This window comes from Quercus lobata, chromosome 7, assembly GCF_001633185.2.
Source record: "Quercus lobata isolate SW786 chromosome 7, ValleyOak3.0 Primary Assembly, whole genome shotgun sequence".
In the NCBI taxonomy this organism is placed as follows: domain Eukaryota; kingdom Viridiplantae; phylum Streptophyta; class Magnoliopsida; order Fagales; family Fagaceae; genus Quercus; species Quercus lobata.
Window position 1 is genome coordinate 6,093,898 of NC_044910.1, and position 18,193 is coordinate 6,112,090.

The following is an 18,193-nucleotide window of genomic DNA, read 5'->3' on the forward strand; positions in this document are numbered from 1 at the left end:
ACCAGTGAAGTCGAGAATAAGGAATGAGATGGATGGGGTGAGGAATAAGAATCGAGAACCGGGATGGTGGAGGGAGGATGCAGATTTGATAGAGAGTCAACCCAAGCAGACATATGGACTGTGTCATGTTTCCGGGCATAACCGCAGAAAATGTCCGCAGTCCCGTGGCGCTTCCACCAGCGGTCATGTTCCAGACTAGGTAGGTAGATGGCAAAAAGTTATGCATCGGTTAAATAATTGTTGTTCATTCCATGTTTACTTATTGTTTAGTATATTGTCTCCTAACGTGATTACTCTATGTTTTTAAGGCATGCTTCCATGGATGACGTTTTTGTCATGTGGACCGACGATCGTAGGAAAAGTGACTACGTTGTATTGGCTATGTGAACTTTTTGGCTTTTGTTGAATGTACTTGTAATTATTAATCCAATGTACCTTTATGAAGATTGTGATTTGAGTAGTATGGTTAGAACTGCAAATTAAGCGTGGTTGGGCATGTTTAGAATGTTGATATTAAGAATGTCTTTTTGCTGCGATGTAGGTGCATTTCCATTGTAAAACCCTGTTTATGCAGAGACTGTAAAATTTTCTATAGTTTGGTCCCTATTGAGAGCACGTTTCGATGTAATTTAAGTACATTTACATTCTCGGCTTCTCTGCCTCTCAATGACTGTTTATAGATCACATTCTCAGCAATTTCCCCGTTTCTGCTTTACCTATCAACAGTTTTGTATGTACAGAGGAGTGAAAAAAAAAAAAAATTTTCCACAGTGAAACTCAAGTCTCTAAAACTCGAGTTCCATTGAGGAAATTTTTCCCCCCAAATCCCCTGTTTTTGTAGGCTCTCGGCCTAAACAGGGGATTTGGGGAAAAAAAATTTCCCCAATGGAACTCGAGTTTCAAAGACTCGAGTTCCATTGGGGAAATTTTTTTCCCCCAAATTGTCTGTTTTTGTAGGCTCTCGGGCTAAACAGAGCATTTGTGGGAATAAAATCTCCCATTTGGAAAAGACTTGGGTTCCTACTGGGAGATTTTTTTTCCCCAAATGCTCTGTTTAGGCCTATAATATTGGCCTACACAGAGCATTTGGGGGAAAAAAAAATTTCCCTAGTAGGAACTCGAGTTTGAAACCCTAGCAAAAACCCTAGCTCGCCTAATCTTCTATAACGTTTCTATTTGAAGGTGGCTTGGTTCCAGGTTCTCGGGTCGGGCAAATATACAAGCTTCTATTCTAGGCAAAAACAGGATATTAAATAACAATAACCCAACTCTTGTAATTTATAAAAAAAAAAATTCATTGGTCCAAAAAACGAATCGCAAGTGTGTTTATTGCACCGAACCTACTTAAACTCAACTCATCATAGTATTGGGTCATCCGCACAACAACGAGGCTTGTCACTAGTCGAATTTATAACTCTCGACTTTACAAGTATGATGAGTCACAAAAACTTTTTACCACTAAATTAATCTTACAAAGAATTTTGTAATTTTTTTATTTGCCGCGAATTTCACATTTTTATAATTTCCTTAGATTTTGCATCAAATGAATGTTTTATAACTCCTAAGTCATTACAAACTTTGTTAACGAACCCTACTTGAAATGGCATTTTTTGTTCTTTTTTTAACATAAAGGGTGAAATTGTGGATTCAAATCAACTAAGTATGTCAATGATATATTAATTAGAGCAAATATCTTAACATGTATTATTATTGAGTCCATAACTCTCTTCTAATTAATTGATAATATTTAAATTATTCCTATTGTTAATTTTTTTTAAGTTAAATTATTCTATTAAATTTAAATTTACTAATGAAATTCTTAACATTCTTGTACATGTTGCCGATTCCATTTATATACAAGAAAGATGATCCACAGAGCATGACACATTTTGGTGCAAAATTCCTAAAGCAATCTTGCAATGCAAAGCACAATATTTTGTTAAGAAAACTAATAAAATCCATCTATCAAGAAGGAAAAAAAATATATAGATAAAAATGTAAGAGAATATATGACTATCAACATTGACATAATTTTGATTAGCAACAATGAAATGTTCACTCTCTCAACCACCATTTTTGCAAATGTCTAAAATCTTAGCCTTTGGATTACATTTGGAAATTACTAGAGGCAAAGTCTCTACACATTATTAAAACACTAATTTAAAACACTAATGCACTTAGATACAGTCAAATTCTATCTACTCAGCTGGAATGAAGCACAATATCAAGCTGAAACCATTTTGCTGCTTGAATACAGTATTAATGGAATGTTTGGGAAACTTTAACCAGGGGCCTCATATAACTACTAATTGCTGCTTATAGCAAAAAGAGATCAGGTTGAAAGTAGCCACCACCTGTTATTTCAACAATAGTATCATTTTACATGATATTAGTAAGAGTTGTTATTGCAATAGCAGCCACCTACATCTATCTATGGAATGAACCCTCCAATGGGGCAAGTACAACATCCTGAATAGCTACAAGCTTTGCTCGCCCCCCATATTCTTCTGGCAGGACTTCCTCACCAACTTCCTTTATGAAATCTTGTCTTTCATCCTCATTGGTAACAATCACAATCTGCAATCATCCCAAACACAGCCAATTTATTTAGAATTTTAATATAAACATAGAATTTGGTCAACAATATCCCACCTTTTTGAAAAATTTGGAATATGCAGACTCCAGCAATGTATCAAATTTTTCACAAAAGGAAATTGCATCAAAGTTTTGAGATAATTGTGCACATAGCTAGCCTTATGCAAAAGTAAATGTATTTATTCAGAATATTTAACTCTTAAACGCATTATACATATAATGTTGGTACATTCTTTGTGGGCATACCAACACACTGACTTCCATTTCTGAATAAGGCATATTAGCCAACAGTTTCCATTCTCAAGTATACAAGTCATTGACTTTATGCGACTTAGTTGTTAACTTGTATCACATACCTTTTCCAATGTAGCCTTCTCAAGGAAACGAGAAACCATTCTCCAAACGCTCACAAAGAATCGTGGCATGTGTAGAATGAAGCACTTTGCTAAACGTTCAGGGTAGTAAGCCTACACAAAGAAGTTTAGGATAATTCAAATGCAAATATCAACAACAAAAGGGGAAAAAAAAAAGCATTGATGTTGCATCACACAGCATCAAACAAGATTTAATCTTTCATCAAGTGGACCACAGGCATTTAGGGAAAGCTTCTTTCCATTAATTATGAAACCCTTAACCTTTAGATGGGTATAAAGTGATATTTATTCGTTATTTCCCTTAATAGACCAAAGGCTTTTGAAAGCTGCAAGCCTTTGTTCATTCCAATTGGGTTAGTACATGACCAAGTCCAAGGTGGGTGTAAATTGTAAAAAAGTTTGGCCTAGATAAAGTCTACTGTCTAGAGGTAGTAAATGAAATAAGGGAATAAGAAAATAAGAGGCATGAGAAGGGAAAAATCTGGAGAAAAGGAACAGGATATGCCAATATGCTGATGCGGAAAGAAGGAGATTACAATCACCTGTAGGAATTGAAATCCGGTGATCAATCCTCTCGCATCAATGTTCTTATATCCAATATTCTGTTGGTCAAATTGATCAAAAAACAGGTCCATGAACATAGTTTTTCTAGTCCCTACTCCTCCAAAAAGATGTAGACCCTTGACAGGCGAGTATGAAGATTGGGGTATGAATCGAGGCCACAACCACCTACTCCTGTATACAAACAAGGTGTTTGCATTACACAGAAAGTCCTTGTAATCATAAGGAAACAGGATAAAGAGAGAGTTTGAGCCTGCAACTCAACAAAATAAACACACCTCGGTTCCTGCAAGGGTCTTAAGGATTTTCTTGGCAACAACCCCAGGAGCAACTCTTCCAATAGTTTCTCTTGCTGAAGATCTACCACAACCCTTCATTTACAAATTAAATTCAAATAAATTAGGTGCAATAAATTACCAAAATGCACTTAGCGCCGCCATTAAACTTCAATGCCAAAAGACATTACCTGCACTGCTCTCGCACCATATTTCATGTCACAAGTAGCATCTGCATGAGAAGGCCTATAAGTCGTTGACATTTCACTGTAATCCTGAAAATTTTATAAGGAAATGCCAAAAATATGTTAACCCTCCAAAGCAGTTGTTTATCTTCATAAACATTTCCTCGTCACACCCATTATGACTTAATTATCTAGCATCAAATACTCACATGTGCTCTCTGATCAGTATTGGGCACAAATACAGATATTGGTGTGCCAGTAGTTACTTCTGCAGTTGACAAATCATGTGTACAACCAAAAAAAACAAGAATTTTAGCTGAGCACCACGACTCTGACCAAATTTATCTGAATAATAACCAAAACAAAAATCTTAACCAGGCCTCCTGGAAACAACAACTTCTACAATTTAATCCTCAGAAAGAAAATTTTACTCATCAAAAGATATCAGTACCCCAGTAATCATAACTACTTCCAACACGCAACAAAGGCATCTCATATAAGTAAAGGACACATTATCATCAGCAACGAATAGAGCAAAAGCTAAGTCTACAACAACCAATACCTTCTGTCAAGTTCAACTTCCATATCAGCTTCTGATAAGGGAAGTCTAGGAGGGCATCCATCAATGATGCAACCAACACCACCTCCATGAGATTCTCCATAAGTTGTTACACGAAAATAGTTTCCATATGTACTACCAGCAGCCTGAATCTCTGTGATTTAGCAATAACCATGTCAGAATCCAAAATTTCAACTTTTAGTCCTATTCTCCAACCCCATTATTGTTAAATAAAGAAACCCAAATCTGTCATATCAAACTCCTATCTCTTCTCTCTAATTTTGCAGCAACTGAATAAAGCATAAAGCTTCTCCTATTTTTCATTCACAAGCATGAAATGTATTTAATTGTCTCAACAGCCTATATGGTCCTACCATGATGGTAAACTGTTACAGATCAGTACTGAATTATAGACAGCAGCACTTAGCCATATTATTGGCTACATTTTTGAAGTCTCTCTTAACCCAAACAAAAGAAAAACTTAAGATCAAAAAGGCATGCAATATAAAACTTTCATCCAATGCCATGTACGGTGGCAAATTCATCTAGAGCTTACCATCTCTGTGGCATTACTAATAACACAGTAAATGCACCATAAGTTATTAAAATGTCTATGAAAAATTTCTCGATAATGGATATCACACGACACTATCTATAATCATCAATCAGTTCAAAGTGCATTTCAGGAATTGTTAAAATAAATTTCAGCTTAGAAGGATATGCTTGATTCATCACTATGATAATAAATTCTCAGAATCTAATCTAGACACTCCGTACAACTCTTAAGTTCCCTCAACTGATTTTGGGGGTGCAATCGTTCATTCCAGAAAAATATGATTAGCAGCTAAACTACTTCATTTGCACCCAATTAACATACAAAAAAAACAATTGTGTATTTACACCAAAAGCTAAAATTCTATAAAAACAGGTAACCGTGCTAGTCTTCATCAGAAAGTTTTTGCTTCTTCCACTTATAGGCAGCTTCCAAGATTTAAGATTAGTCGTCTAAGTTTCCGCAGGGAACATATAATCGATGTATTCCTCATACCTGCCAATTTAAATTTGTTAGTACTGGCAAATAAGGAAAAGCCTAAAGAAATAAGGAACACAATTATATCAAACCTTAATATGACTTTTATAAGTTAATTAACATACCCAGCCGGACCATCCTCATACACCATCTGCCTCCTCTTTTTCAGCTTCTTTGGCAGCTTAGCCTGGACTAAACTAATATCACCAAGCTCCCCAAAATTGCTCTCCATGTTCAGCCACCATTTCAGCAGCATTGCTCTTTCCTCTTTTTACTCAAGTGCAGATGTTCTGTAGTAGTTAATGGCTTTGTCAAAAACCCCTGATTCATAGAAAACAAAAGAAAAGGGATAGAGCTTGTTTTATTTGTGATGCAATTTAAACACAATCAAATTATAAATTAAAAGAAGTAAACAATAAGATTTTGCCGAAAAAAAATAAATGTATTATTACCAAGTATCTAAAAATCAATTTAGTCAACAAGCTTTAAAAAAGTATGCCAAGTGCATTTACAATCAAGTCAAATTGCCACACTAGTAACCAAAAAAGTGATCATCACATCCGCAGAATTATGGGATATCAAGTGGCAAAATAAATCAGACTATAAGACAGAACAGACCCAAGCTCAAAGATTGCCCTAGGTCGCTCAGTCGCACACAAAGATCTCTCATCCTGACAAACCGTTTCCAGAAATTTTACGTTGGCTTTTTTCTATTTTAGAGGTGGGGGGGAGGTGCAATTTTAATGCATACACCCATTATTGAAAATGAACTGAAAAATGAAATTTTCAAATTTATATTTTACATCATTTCTGATGTTAGCTATGGGTTTTTGTTTACTCATCTCCACTACCAAGGCAGAACTTAGAAAAATAAGGATTCTTCTTAAAAAATTACCTGTGCACCACCTTTAAAAACAGCCTCAGATATGACTCCAGTATAATAATCAAGGCCTCTGGCAAGACTCAAGTCAAAAACCACTTTCTCAATACACTTTGACACTTCAAGAGCTTTAAATAAAATCTCTAGGTCATTCAGTGCATCAGCAGATCCGTTGTGTCCTAAGAACTTGCTGCCCTGCTGCTTAAGCTTAGATAATAGTTCCAAAGGGTGTCCCCTTTCCTTCACAAAAGTACCAATTTCATCTGCTGTCTGAACAGATAAGCCCTTCTCCTCCACCTAACAATAATTAACAAGAAATATATAACTAAACATACTAAAATTTATGCAATGATATAAATGGAATACACAATTAAAATATTAATCCAACATTTCATTTATAAATATTATTGCAAAGAGAAAAGCTCAAGTAAAAAGAATGTATATGCAAGCTTCCCTATAAAATTACAATAGAGTAAAAATTAGGCTCTAAATTACTAATCCAACATATTTACAAAAAGATGATCACAGAATTATCCTTATATTAATGAAATGCTAACAAGTAGATAGGCTATTGCTCCTATTAATAATAACCAAGTAAGACAACACTATTTGCATACTAGTGTTCTTACCATTTCCTTTTTTATCTGCTCAAAAGGTTGTTTATCTAACTTGTCAATACTTGAACATATGGTTCTGAATTTTTGCGGTGGCACTCCACATATGTCCAACATTCCATCAAGTAACTTCCGATGATTCAATTTTATCTGTAGAAGAAAAGGAAATTAATTAAACTAATAATTATTATTATAGAACACACTTTGAAGAAGGTCTTTATCACAAAATCAATAAATTGATTCATTTGAATTAGGCCTTGCTCATTTGCTCATTCTTCATCAAATCATGTGTATCGATTGTCTTAAACCATAATATTTGATGAGTAGTATTGAATTAGCACCGTTGACCATATAATGGTTCCAACTTCCAAGACAAACTCAGTGACATTGCTGCCATCAGATGGCAATAAATAGCATCTATGAGGATAGGAGGCATGCATCCAATACAAGTGACACATGCATAACAAGTCAATACTAATATCAGAGACAAAATACAGTATGACAATGCTCTAGTGATAAATTGATAATAAACAATTCCGAGAAAAAAAATTAAAAAACTATGAGAAGAATAAGAGAAGAAGAAGAAGAAAAATGCTAAAATATTATGACTTTAGCACTTACTCAAGGTTCGCCAATTTTGTGTTTTTTAACCCTTGTGTAATGTTTGGGCGGGGGAGGAGGCTGCGGGGCATCATCCTTAGGCTCATCATCATGTTGCAAATTCCATTAGATGCATGCAATCAAGATTCTAATTAATGTTATCATTAGAATAAAGTGATAATCAAAATATGTGCATTTGAATTCTAATTAATGTTATCATACCATAGAGCTACCTCGGTGTCCTATTTTGTGTCCACCTGTCCCACAAGTGGGTGCTCTTCTAGTGCACTGCGGTCTACCTCGTGGAGGTGAGGGCTGATGAGGGGGATACTCATTTGGTACATCAGTATGTGGCTGTACAGTGTCAATCCCAACCGGAGGTCCCAGAGGGTCAGATGAAGATGCGGTAGGTGGGTAATGATGCTCTAAGTAGAGGCCAGGAGTGGGTGCAGTAGAGCTGGTAGGTGGGTAAGAGGGTGTCTCGGGGAGTATAGGAGGGGTCACATTGTCATCAATACTGAGATCAAAATCGGGCTGCGAAGGTGGGCTGGGTGAACGGACCTCGGGCTGAGGAGATGCATCTGGGATGTGTGGAGGGACCTCAGGCTGAGGAGATGAGTGCGGGATGGGTGCAGGCATCTCAAGACTAGTTACAACCCGAGGGGTTGTTGCACGCCGACCACGGCCCCTGGCTGCACTTGTGCTTGGGCTTGCTGTAGCAGGCATACCACGGCCCCTGGTTGCACTTGTGCTTGGGCTTGTTGTAGCAGGCCGACCATGGCCCCTAGCTGCGCTTGTGCTTGGGCTTGCAATAGCACGCTGAGCACGGGTCCGTGTACTTACGGGTGCTGCGCTTGTGCTTGGGATTTCAGCAACTGTTGGTTCAGTCTCATGCCCATTGTCTGCCTCCTCATTTGCTGCAGGATCACGACCAAGGCCAGCCACATTATTTAGGACACGCCGAACATGGTTGTAAGCTTCGCTGCCTTCAGGAAGCATCTCCAATAGCGCTAAATGGCTTTGAATCTAAAACAGAGAAAGAACCAGTACAATCATAATTGAGACAGTTATGTATAAATTAATAAATGGATAATATAGTACTTACTAATCTACTCAAATACTCAACTAGAAACTAACAGTTTTATTAGAATACTATATGTAACAGAAACTCTTTAATCAGATATGTTTTTATAATTCATAGAAACTAATTCTACGTTCATACATGTACTCAAGTAAAACGAAATAGGCAATAAAATCTAATTAGAACACATTACCATTATATCTAATTTAGCGCTGTTGCGGTCGACATACTTTCGAGTGACCGGACGGTACCAGACGTAATAGGCATGATTGCGGGGCATCTCACCAATTTGAGGAGATGCATGACAAAGTTGTTGTCATCTCATTTCCCATGAAATGATATACGATCCATGCTCCTCCCTCCAATTCTTTTCCACCTTCCCACGTAAGTCAATTTTATGCAGTCTATCATCGTAGACAGCATTGTCAGGCTGCTGCTGCGCCAACCCAAACTGTCGAAGGACACGGTCCGGGTAGTGTCTCTCTACTATGCAAAAACACACAAGCGGCACCCTCGCTGTCCACGTATCCCTCCCTGCAACGCAGAACTCAGGAAGGTGGCCGAAGTCTGCCTCGTATGGCTGCCACACAATCTACAATAGAAACAAAAAACAATTATCATAGCATCTTAAAAGGTGAAACAAGGGAGAATACATAGATAAAGGGAAAAACAAAAATTTTAACAAAAGATATGTTAAAGGATGAAGCAATCATATTCTTAAGGGAAATTATTATAACCAAACCGAATTTTTGAATATTATTACCTGGTCTGGCTGCATTGTCACTAATTGCTCGCGATAGCGGACCAAGGCCGTGCCAGATGGCCTACTCTTCGAGCTTGGCACCCGCACCCACCTACAATTACGAGCAAATAACATAAGAACGATAATACAATTTAGTTATTAAGAAGAGTACATTGCATAACATACTAAATATTAGGAAAACACTTACTTAAATGCAAGTGGAGCATATGGCCATGGGCCATAATCACATCCAGGTGGGGGCTCTATCCTCGGCACAAGAATGGCAACCTTGCCCATGCCCAATACTGGACCAAGGTGCACGCCCCACCAATCTGCGATGCGCCTTTCTCACTTGCTCGACACAAGTCCCTGTACAACCAGGCCAAGCAACCACTACCCCAACTATACTGCCGCGGATCACGAAAGTTGCGAATGAACTCCAAGAACATCAGATGCACCCTATCTCCTGACTTGTCCATGAAAAGTTTATCCCCTACTAGCGCTAAAATATAGCACCGAGCATACCGGTGTATCTGAATCTCTGTTGCGTCCTGAGGCAGTGGTGCTGCAACGGCCTCAACAAGTCGGCTGATGAGAATTCTTTGGCCCACCAAAGTTTTATTGTCCTCCGGCGGAGTAAATCCAAGCAACTCCCCGCACACTTGCCTCCAAGTCCCATCCTCCACAGCAGTCGGCCCAACCAAGACCTCACCGTCTATAGGAAGTCCGAAAATCACCTCCACATCTTGTAGGGTGATTGACATCTCACCATGTGGAAGATGAAACGTATGAGTCTCCGGCCGCCATCGCTCAACTAGGGCCGATATTAGGCAATTATCGATCTCTTTGGAAGGGGCTCTAAACAATCCTTCCAACCTTAGCAATTTGATAATGTCAATCACCCGATTATCTTCCATCTGAACGTTTGCCATCTCCTTAGTGCGACCACGGCACACAAGTGGGCCCGGGTCCTACAAATTCAATAAAAATTTTTGCGGTTGTTAGAACTAGAAATACAACTTTGAAAGAACTTGCTAACTAAAAGTCAAAGTCAACGTAAAAATTAAAGCGGTTGTTAGAACTAGAAATTTCACCTCGCCATTCCAAATGGCCTCTGATCGGTGATATGGTTGTCGCGTCAACACTGAACCCTGTAGCGGACCAGGGTGCAAGCACTGTAGCTCCTCATCGATCTGAGGCTCCATACTGCAAAGAGTATAGACAATTAAAAAGGTTATGAAAACCCCAATTTCTCTGTGCCAATGTTTGATAAGAGTTCATATATTTTCATTCCATCACCTTCAAAATTATATATATATATATATATATATATATAGAAGATTCAAATGACAGTTAACATTACAAGTGCATACAAACTAGATAAGAACAGAATTTTTTTTCTAAATAACAATAAATATTAAAAAATTTAGTTAGTTGTCACGTTTCAAAACAATGTTGAAAACTAGCATCTCGAGTGTTCCTCCACTCGAGTTCCAATATAAAAGTCGAGTTTTTAAGTCTCGATTTATAAGAGGATGGGTTTAAAGTGAGAAAAAATTGACGTAAAAATCGAGTTTTAAAGACTCGATTTCCATAAATTGCAGAAAAACGCCGCTATAGGGCTTTAAAACGTCACTATAGGACTTAAAAACGCCACTATAGGGCTCCCTAAACCTGATACTTATAAAAAAAAATTTGCAGAAAAACACCACTATAGGGCTTTAAAATGTCACTGTAACGCTTAAACAGAGGGTATGTGAACCACTTACAATTCGCCCCAACAGAGGGTAACCTCATGTAATTTCCCGAGAATTTGAGTTTGTGAACTTACTTTTACTTTTGGTTAGTTTATTATGTTCTAATATGTTCAACAGTTTGGCCGAGAGAAAAGAACCCAGAAACCCAAAACCTAAACTTAGACAATAGCTATAGCAAATCATGCAAAACCACTAAATCATCAACTTGTAGAACAAACCAACAAATTCAAACATGATGCAAAACCAATTACATCAAATTCAATCATTTTTTAAAAAACACAATTAATAAATAAAATAAAATAAAAAAAAAAACCCAAAAAGATCCAAACCCTAGGTCAAATCATGAAATTCATAAATCTAAAATTGGAGAGAGAGAGAGAGAGGAGTCTAAGAAGCAAAAACGAGAAAGCACTCAGAAGAAAGAGAGAGTACCTTCGGACAAGACTATACAAGTACACAACGCAAAGCCATCACACAACTTATAATCTAAGCAAACCAACAACACAACAGTAATAATCAAAGCTAACAAGAACCCACTTTGCACTATGGAAATCTCATGGTCAATGAGCACATTAAGTGATTTGATCGTTATATCCTAAAATGGTGTGTTGGAACTTTCATATGATCAGATACCATCTAATAATGACTTTTTCTCATTCATTTAAACCGACCAACAAATACCAACTATAACCGATACAAGCAGGAGCAAAAATGGTCCCTAATTCACATATATCCTGCTCAACGAATTACCAAATGCACAGAGTCAGTAAAAAACTATAGGAATTCCAGACAACCCATTGGTCAAAATGGAAAACATTTTTCTTATTAGTAAGCAACTCTTTTTGATGTATGGGCCTGCTCCATCTAAGGGTGATGATTTCAGCTAAGCTAAACATCAAAATTTTTCATTCCAATTCCCAAAATTTTAACCCTTCTTATTCTCTCAACAAGCTATGAGCAACTAAAAGGTGAAAAAACCTATACAACATTAGTCCTACAATAACTCACCCATAATGTTCCAAAACTTTTTAGCATTTCCAATTAAACATTTTTCAATTACCCCATATTTAATAACATAAACAAACACACAAAAAACTTTATAAACTATCACAATAGATGAACCAAAATTGGAAATAGCATACCCAATAAAGTAAAAAGAAACAAGCATAAAAAAATGCATATATGAATCACTGCATAAACAGGTTTCTATTTTTTTAAAAGATGTTGCTATCATTAGAAAATGGGAAGATATGCTTTAATGAGTCATTAGATATACCACTACGGAAAGAGTTAATAAGCACCAAATTTTGAAGAATCTCAGAACAAACTACTTAAATAATTTAGAATTTCTTCAATAACCTGTTCCCATAAACAGAACGGACAAGCCTTCTAACACAATTACAACAAATGGACCTAGCAAAAAGACATCAACAATTAGTTCAGAATAAGCCCTCAATAACAAATATGATTCAAGGTATCACCTGTATATTTCACCAAAAAAGAAAAATAAATTTCTCTAAATATACATGCCAAGCCTTGGCTTTTTAAATCATCTGCCTAACACAGGACAGTTACTTAAGGGGGAAACACTGAATGTCCATGGAAATCAAATAGCTTTATTGGTATTTTATATAACCCAATCCAGATTTTTTAGGGACAAAAAATCCTGAAATGCCAAGACATTAAAGTAAAAGAAACAGAAGAAGAAATTAGAGGAGAAAGTGAGAAAAGATTATTAGGTGCAGTGAATCTCTATTTCTTTCATGAGATGTGCTACCACTAACACTGAGCTACAAAAACCCAAAATTTCAAGAACCCAAAACAGAAAACAACTCAAATTTACAATACCCATCACACAGATCAAAAAATCGCATAAAGAAAAATAAGAAGAAGAGAACCCAGAACCTGAAAAGAGAGAGCACGAACGGCAGACTCACGGCGGGCTACGAACGGCAGACGAACGGCAGGCTACGAACGGCTTGAGAGTGAGTTTGAGAGTGAGAGAGTGCGGAGTTTTAGAGTGAGTTAGAGTGAGTGAGGTTGAAAGGGTTCTGTCACTTTCAAATGTGCCGTTTGAAAGTGCTTCTGGTTTTTGTGTTGCTGGTTGCCAGAAATCGAGTCTTATAGACTCGATTTCCCGTGGCTCCACGTGGAAATTTTGTCCACGTAAGGTAGAATGAACTCGAGTTTGTAAAGATTGAGTTCTAATTAGATCTCGAGTTTCAGAAACTCGAGATGCTATTATTACATATTGTTCCGAATCCGGCTAACTAACAAAATTATTGCCGTACTGAGTTTATTTAGCAAGGGTGTTCCTCAATCGGAAATGCCTCCCTCTCTGTTCTCATCACATAAATGATTTTTATATGGGGAATATCACCCTGCAAGACATTGATTGCAATTCGTTTGTGGATGTCGACTGAATGTTGCTTGTTCTGCTGCAGTTTTCTATGTAATTGGCATTGGTTCTGGTGGCTGCTAATGATCTGAACCTTGTTCAAGAAATTGTTCTGTATTTCTTTTCTGAAATGAAGCCAGGCAGGTGATGTGTAAGTTGTTTGTGTTTTTATTGATTTAATGTCATTGTCATTTGTGGTGACGAATCCTTGTGTGAAGTTCATTATAAAACATTATAGAGAAACATATCCAAGTAGTCATTATCCAATACTTCTCCAGGATTTTGGATGGTTATTTTGTAAATTATCCAGGTTTTTGTGAAAGGCATCCTTTGTTTTCCCAACCCTAAGCACTTGATTTATCTCATTGCTTGGTATATTATGACGGAATAGGATTACAAAACCATTTTGTCCATGAAAATTTTGTCCTTGTGCCTTGCTTAAGTATCCTTTCAATTTGATAATCATGTCTTTCCTTAAACTATTTTTGTGGTGCCTTCTTACCTTCTTCTATGTAAGTATCTCATGTTGACATGCTCAATTTATTCTACAGTGTTGTAACTTGCTCACCACACCAGCTATTTGATACTTAATTTGTTGTTTGTTTCATGCAATCCCTTAGGTCTTTGCAATGGATAAAATACATTAATCATTTCACTCTTTTTATTTTTTATTTGTAAGTCACACACGGACTAAACATTTCCTTTGGCGTGTATGGTGAAAACGTTAGTGGCTACTGTAACTAAGGGGACCATTTGTTTTTTTCCCTGAGCTTCTTTTGTTTTAATGGGAAATGGGACTGGTAAAACCTGTCTCATTGAATCTTCTTTCCCAGGCGTTTCCAATTTTTGGTTGACCAATCAGAAAGTGTTACTGGAGATTTATGTCCATGTTATTTTTTAAAAAATCTTTGATAATTAAATTTTGTGACATTTTGAGAGAACAGAACTAAATGCATGCAATTTAGTGCTGATGTTTATTTGGTTTTTCTGCTTGTTCATTGAAACTTCACTAAATGCCGGTGAAGTTACAACTTTGCAGTTTCGATCTTTAGCTCCTTTTAAGTTGTTTCTCTTTTAAGGATTTTTTGCCCATATTTGATGTAGGGATTTTTTTTTAGTTATTGGTTGGAGTTCAGTTTTCTGAAGTGTTTAGTGTCTCTTACCTTTGATCTTTCTGATTTTATTTTTACTAATGTTAGAAAACATGTTCGTCCAACTCTTTTCTTGCTTGTGGTAGGTACATGTGAAGAGCTGTTCTCAAGATATTGCAGTGCTAAAAATAGAGCCAAGCTGCTTGCAAGCAACTTGATCAAAGTTTGCTTGGCTTGTTTGTTAAGCTAGATGACCTGTGCTTGAACTATGTTCTGACTTTTGAGCTTAAGCATCATTATGCTCTTCTCGTGCACTGGCTTGATGGATGTTCTCCATCATAGATTTGAGGGAATATTCTTCTTTTCAAACTTATCTGACGCTTTCATTTTAGAAATCAGGCATAGACAGCAGTACAACACACTCTTCTCAACTTATCTGTTTTTATTTATTATTTTATTATTTTCATTTTTTGTTATCTCTCTGTGGGATTGTGCACTACATCGAAAATGACATGAGCTTTTCATGTTCAAAATGGATATTGCTCTCCCTGGATATCCATTTGCTAACAAGAGAAGAAAAGAGTAGCTATTCCTGTAATAAAAAGCCATCACAAGTGTTGCTTCCTAAGTTGTGCAATAACCTTACCCCTGATGTATAGCTCATCAGCTTTTGAAGTTTAAATACTCAAAACAACTAGCATTTAGAAGTTTTTTGGAGCTTCCAATTAGCTTGGAAGATAGTTGAGAACCAGAATATTGAAACTGGAATGAAGCTTGAGCCAATATTGAGTTCTATAAATCTTTTGCAAGAGTCAATTCTGAGTAGTAGGAAGTTGGGCTTAACTCAGTTTCTTTTAACTCCTAATTGTATGATTGGCTAACCAAAAGTGTGCAAGATCAAATCTGAAGCACAGCCATTTTTTGCAAAAAGAATTATAATGGGTGATGTATGTGTATACGCTTGCATTGACTTGAAAATTAATCTTCATTTTTCTTTGATGATTGACTTGTATTGTAATTACCTTTTTTTGCTTTCAGAGTTTAGTCAATGTTTGGCACTTTTGAAAAATGCAATATACCTTTTTTCCCTATTGCTTGCAAAATTTTTACTGTTAGTATTGAACATTTTGTTTCCATTTAACTGGTCTTTTTGGTTGTTCATTGTAGGAATGGCTGTTGTGGGGTTGTGTGAGCTATCTTGGAATCAGAGGTACTAGATTTCAAGGCTTTAAGTAAAATAGAATACTTCAGAAGGGAAAGTGTTGATCATTTTTTTGATGAAGATGGCTGAGCTTTTGGCAGACTGACCATACTGGCTGTAGAAGGTTTTGTTGCTAATGAAGTGTAATGTTTTGTGGGCTTTTGAGGTTTAAGTTTTGGCAAGCCAGAAGGAATGTCATTGTTTCATTATTTGGCGGTTGCAATATCAAGTTTAATGGGTGTATGTGTGTGGAGAAATGTAGTTTTTGAAGCTGGAGGTAGTTTTCATAAGATATAGATGATACACTATATTGTGTACAGAAAATGATTTTGAGAAATGAGATGGATAATTAAAATTAGATTTTTCATTTTGGATTTTGCGGGTTTTACTGAGACATATAATCTCTCTCTCTCTCTCTCTCTCGATATAAAGAAGTGGTGTCTCGACCTTTGACCAGACTATTCTACTTCTTGTCTAGGAAACACCCCCAAACCTCATGAACTGATAATGTGGTGAATTGAACCTTAGACCTTCAGCTTTATGTCACGTGCCAAACCTAGCCCAACATGTTCAAAAAACTATCAAGGTGGGCTCCTAGTTTGAATTAAAAAAAGAATGTTTCATGATGATGTGAATTGGGTTATCAAGTAATCAAACAGCTGAGATTGAATTTTTTTGCGCTTTAGAGGCAAAAATTTTCAGTTTGCTTTAGATATGAATTTTTTTGCTTCTTTTAGTCCAGCTAAATCTAATAAAGAGGCTAATAATTTTGGACCAGGAAGAGCATAGGCACTTGAAATTCTTCTTGAAGTCGTCAACACTAGGTAACATAGGGCATTTTAATGGTAGCTTATTGTGGACTAATAATCCATGGCTAGGCCTCTAGGTGAATGTTCGTCAACCAAATTTGATAAATTTTGTACTTCACAAGGCATAATCCATTATTGTTCTTTTCCACACACACCCTAACAAATGGGGTAGCTGAAAAAAAACATGTCATTTTGTGAAAACTTCATACATTGAACAAGGTCCTAAATAATGTTCATTCAAATATTCAAGCATTATTTATTATCAAATAATACACATTCTTAACATAATTATTACTCAACAAAGAGGTTTATAATATCTCATTACATAACAAAAGCCCAATAAATTTAGGATGAATAAGAGTTTAGCCTAAAAGGACCAAATTTTAACTATCAAATCAAGAAAAAATTTATGATGAATCAAGTCAATAACTTAAATTGCTCAACCAGCTTAGTATGACATGATTTTGACCACTTCCTAATCATTGGGTTCAAATTTCTCATGACATCAAATCAAACAATCAAATACTAATTTCATATTTTGACTAAAACTTTTTAAATAAAAATTACAAACAAAGAAGTTAATGTTTTGTTCACATATTAGCCGAAAATTCATTATCAACCAGACCAGAAGTCAGTGAAACATACCGAAATTTAGGTTGAGGTGGATGGTGGGATGATTCATCCCGATAAATGACTTGAACAAAATGGAACTGATAATTTTGCTTCTGCATGGAATTTTTGCTCTATTCAAACACAAAAAGAAGGAAAATAGTTTAGGAGTATCAGAAATACAACCTAGTTTGACTAATCCAACTAATTCAAAACTAATAAGTCCTTACAAATTTTTAAATGAATTATTGGGAATGGCAACAGCTTCTTACAGCAGGCAATTTTCTCTATTTAAGGCGCATTAAAGATCAATTGCCCCAAGGTCTGGTTGATGCCTATAATAAGTTCGAAGCAAATGATGACAAAATTTGAGTCCATTTTTGGCTAGAAAGACAATAGAGAGAGAAGAAAGGAGAGTAGAAGAGGAAGAGGAATAGGAATATGCTAAGAGCATAGTCGAGTAATTGATGAGGCTGTGTGAAATGCAGCAATAGAGCTTGTTAGGAAGGTGGTTGGCTGCGTTTACAAATATCATGGATTGCCCTAGGATGATCAAGTTACTCATTGCTCTTGAAGATACTGATACTATAAAGCGGTTTGATTTCTTCTGTTGCTGTCAAAACTTCAAGATGATAAAAAATTTAGTAACATATAACTAAAGGTTGTTGGTTATTTTGTTTGTCTCTAGCAGAGAAGCATGAATCGACCAATAGCCCAAGAGAATTATATTAATACAAAAAACCTCAAGGAAAACATTTTTTTAATGAATAATTCATTTTTATTTATCAAAACACTAGAAGAAAAAACTTCAAACATAGCTGGATACAAATAA

At 36.3% G+C, this 18,193-nt stretch overlaps 1 protein-coding gene and 1 pseudogene across 5 annotated transcripts; one reads left to right on the forward strand and one right to left on the reverse strand.

Moving 5' to 3' along the window:
- Positions 1-18,024, forward strand: part of LOC115951454 — a 28,044-nt pseudogene extending 10,020 nt beyond the window's left edge.
- LOC115953607 lies at positions 1,999-13,329 on the reverse strand. 5 transcript variants are annotated; one of them, XR_004083752.1, is made up of 14 exons: positions 13,159-13,329; positions 10,591-10,702; positions 9,705-10,467; positions 9,518-9,608; positions 8,948-9,346; positions 7,896-8,699; positions 7,695-7,787; positions 7,089-7,223; positions 6,475-6,756; positions 5,705-5,900; positions 5,483-5,597; positions 4,553-4,703; positions 4,200-4,258; positions 4,042-4,080 (listed from the first exon to the last, which is right to left on the reverse strand). XR_004083752.1 is itself a non-coding variant. In XM_031071344.1 (12 exons), exons 8-12 carry the CDS (start codon positions 4,014-4,016, stop codon positions 2,428-2,430), a joined length of 567 nt encoding a protein of 188 aa, XP_030927204.1. In that variant the 5' UTR covers positions 4,017-4,080; positions 4,200-4,258; positions 4,553-4,703; positions 5,483-5,597; positions 5,705-5,900; positions 6,475-6,756; positions 7,089-7,223; positions 7,695-7,781; the 3' UTR covers positions 1,999-2,427. The 5 variants fall into 5 exon arrangements, 3 of the variants coding, with proteins under 3 accessions (XP_030927204.1, XP_030927205.1, XP_030927206.1); XR_004083753.1 differs by lacking the exon at positions 13,159-13,329 and having other exon boundaries at positions 10,591-10,720; XM_031071344.1 differs by lacking the exons at positions 7,896-8,699; positions 8,948-9,346; positions 9,518-9,608; ... (1 more) ...; positions 10,591-10,702; positions 13,159-13,329 and adding exons at positions 1,999-2,577; positions 2,952-3,062; positions 3,512-3,704; positions 3,809-3,901 and having other exon boundaries at positions 3,997-4,080; positions 7,695-7,781.
- Positions 18,025-18,193: the final 169 nt, after the last annotated feature.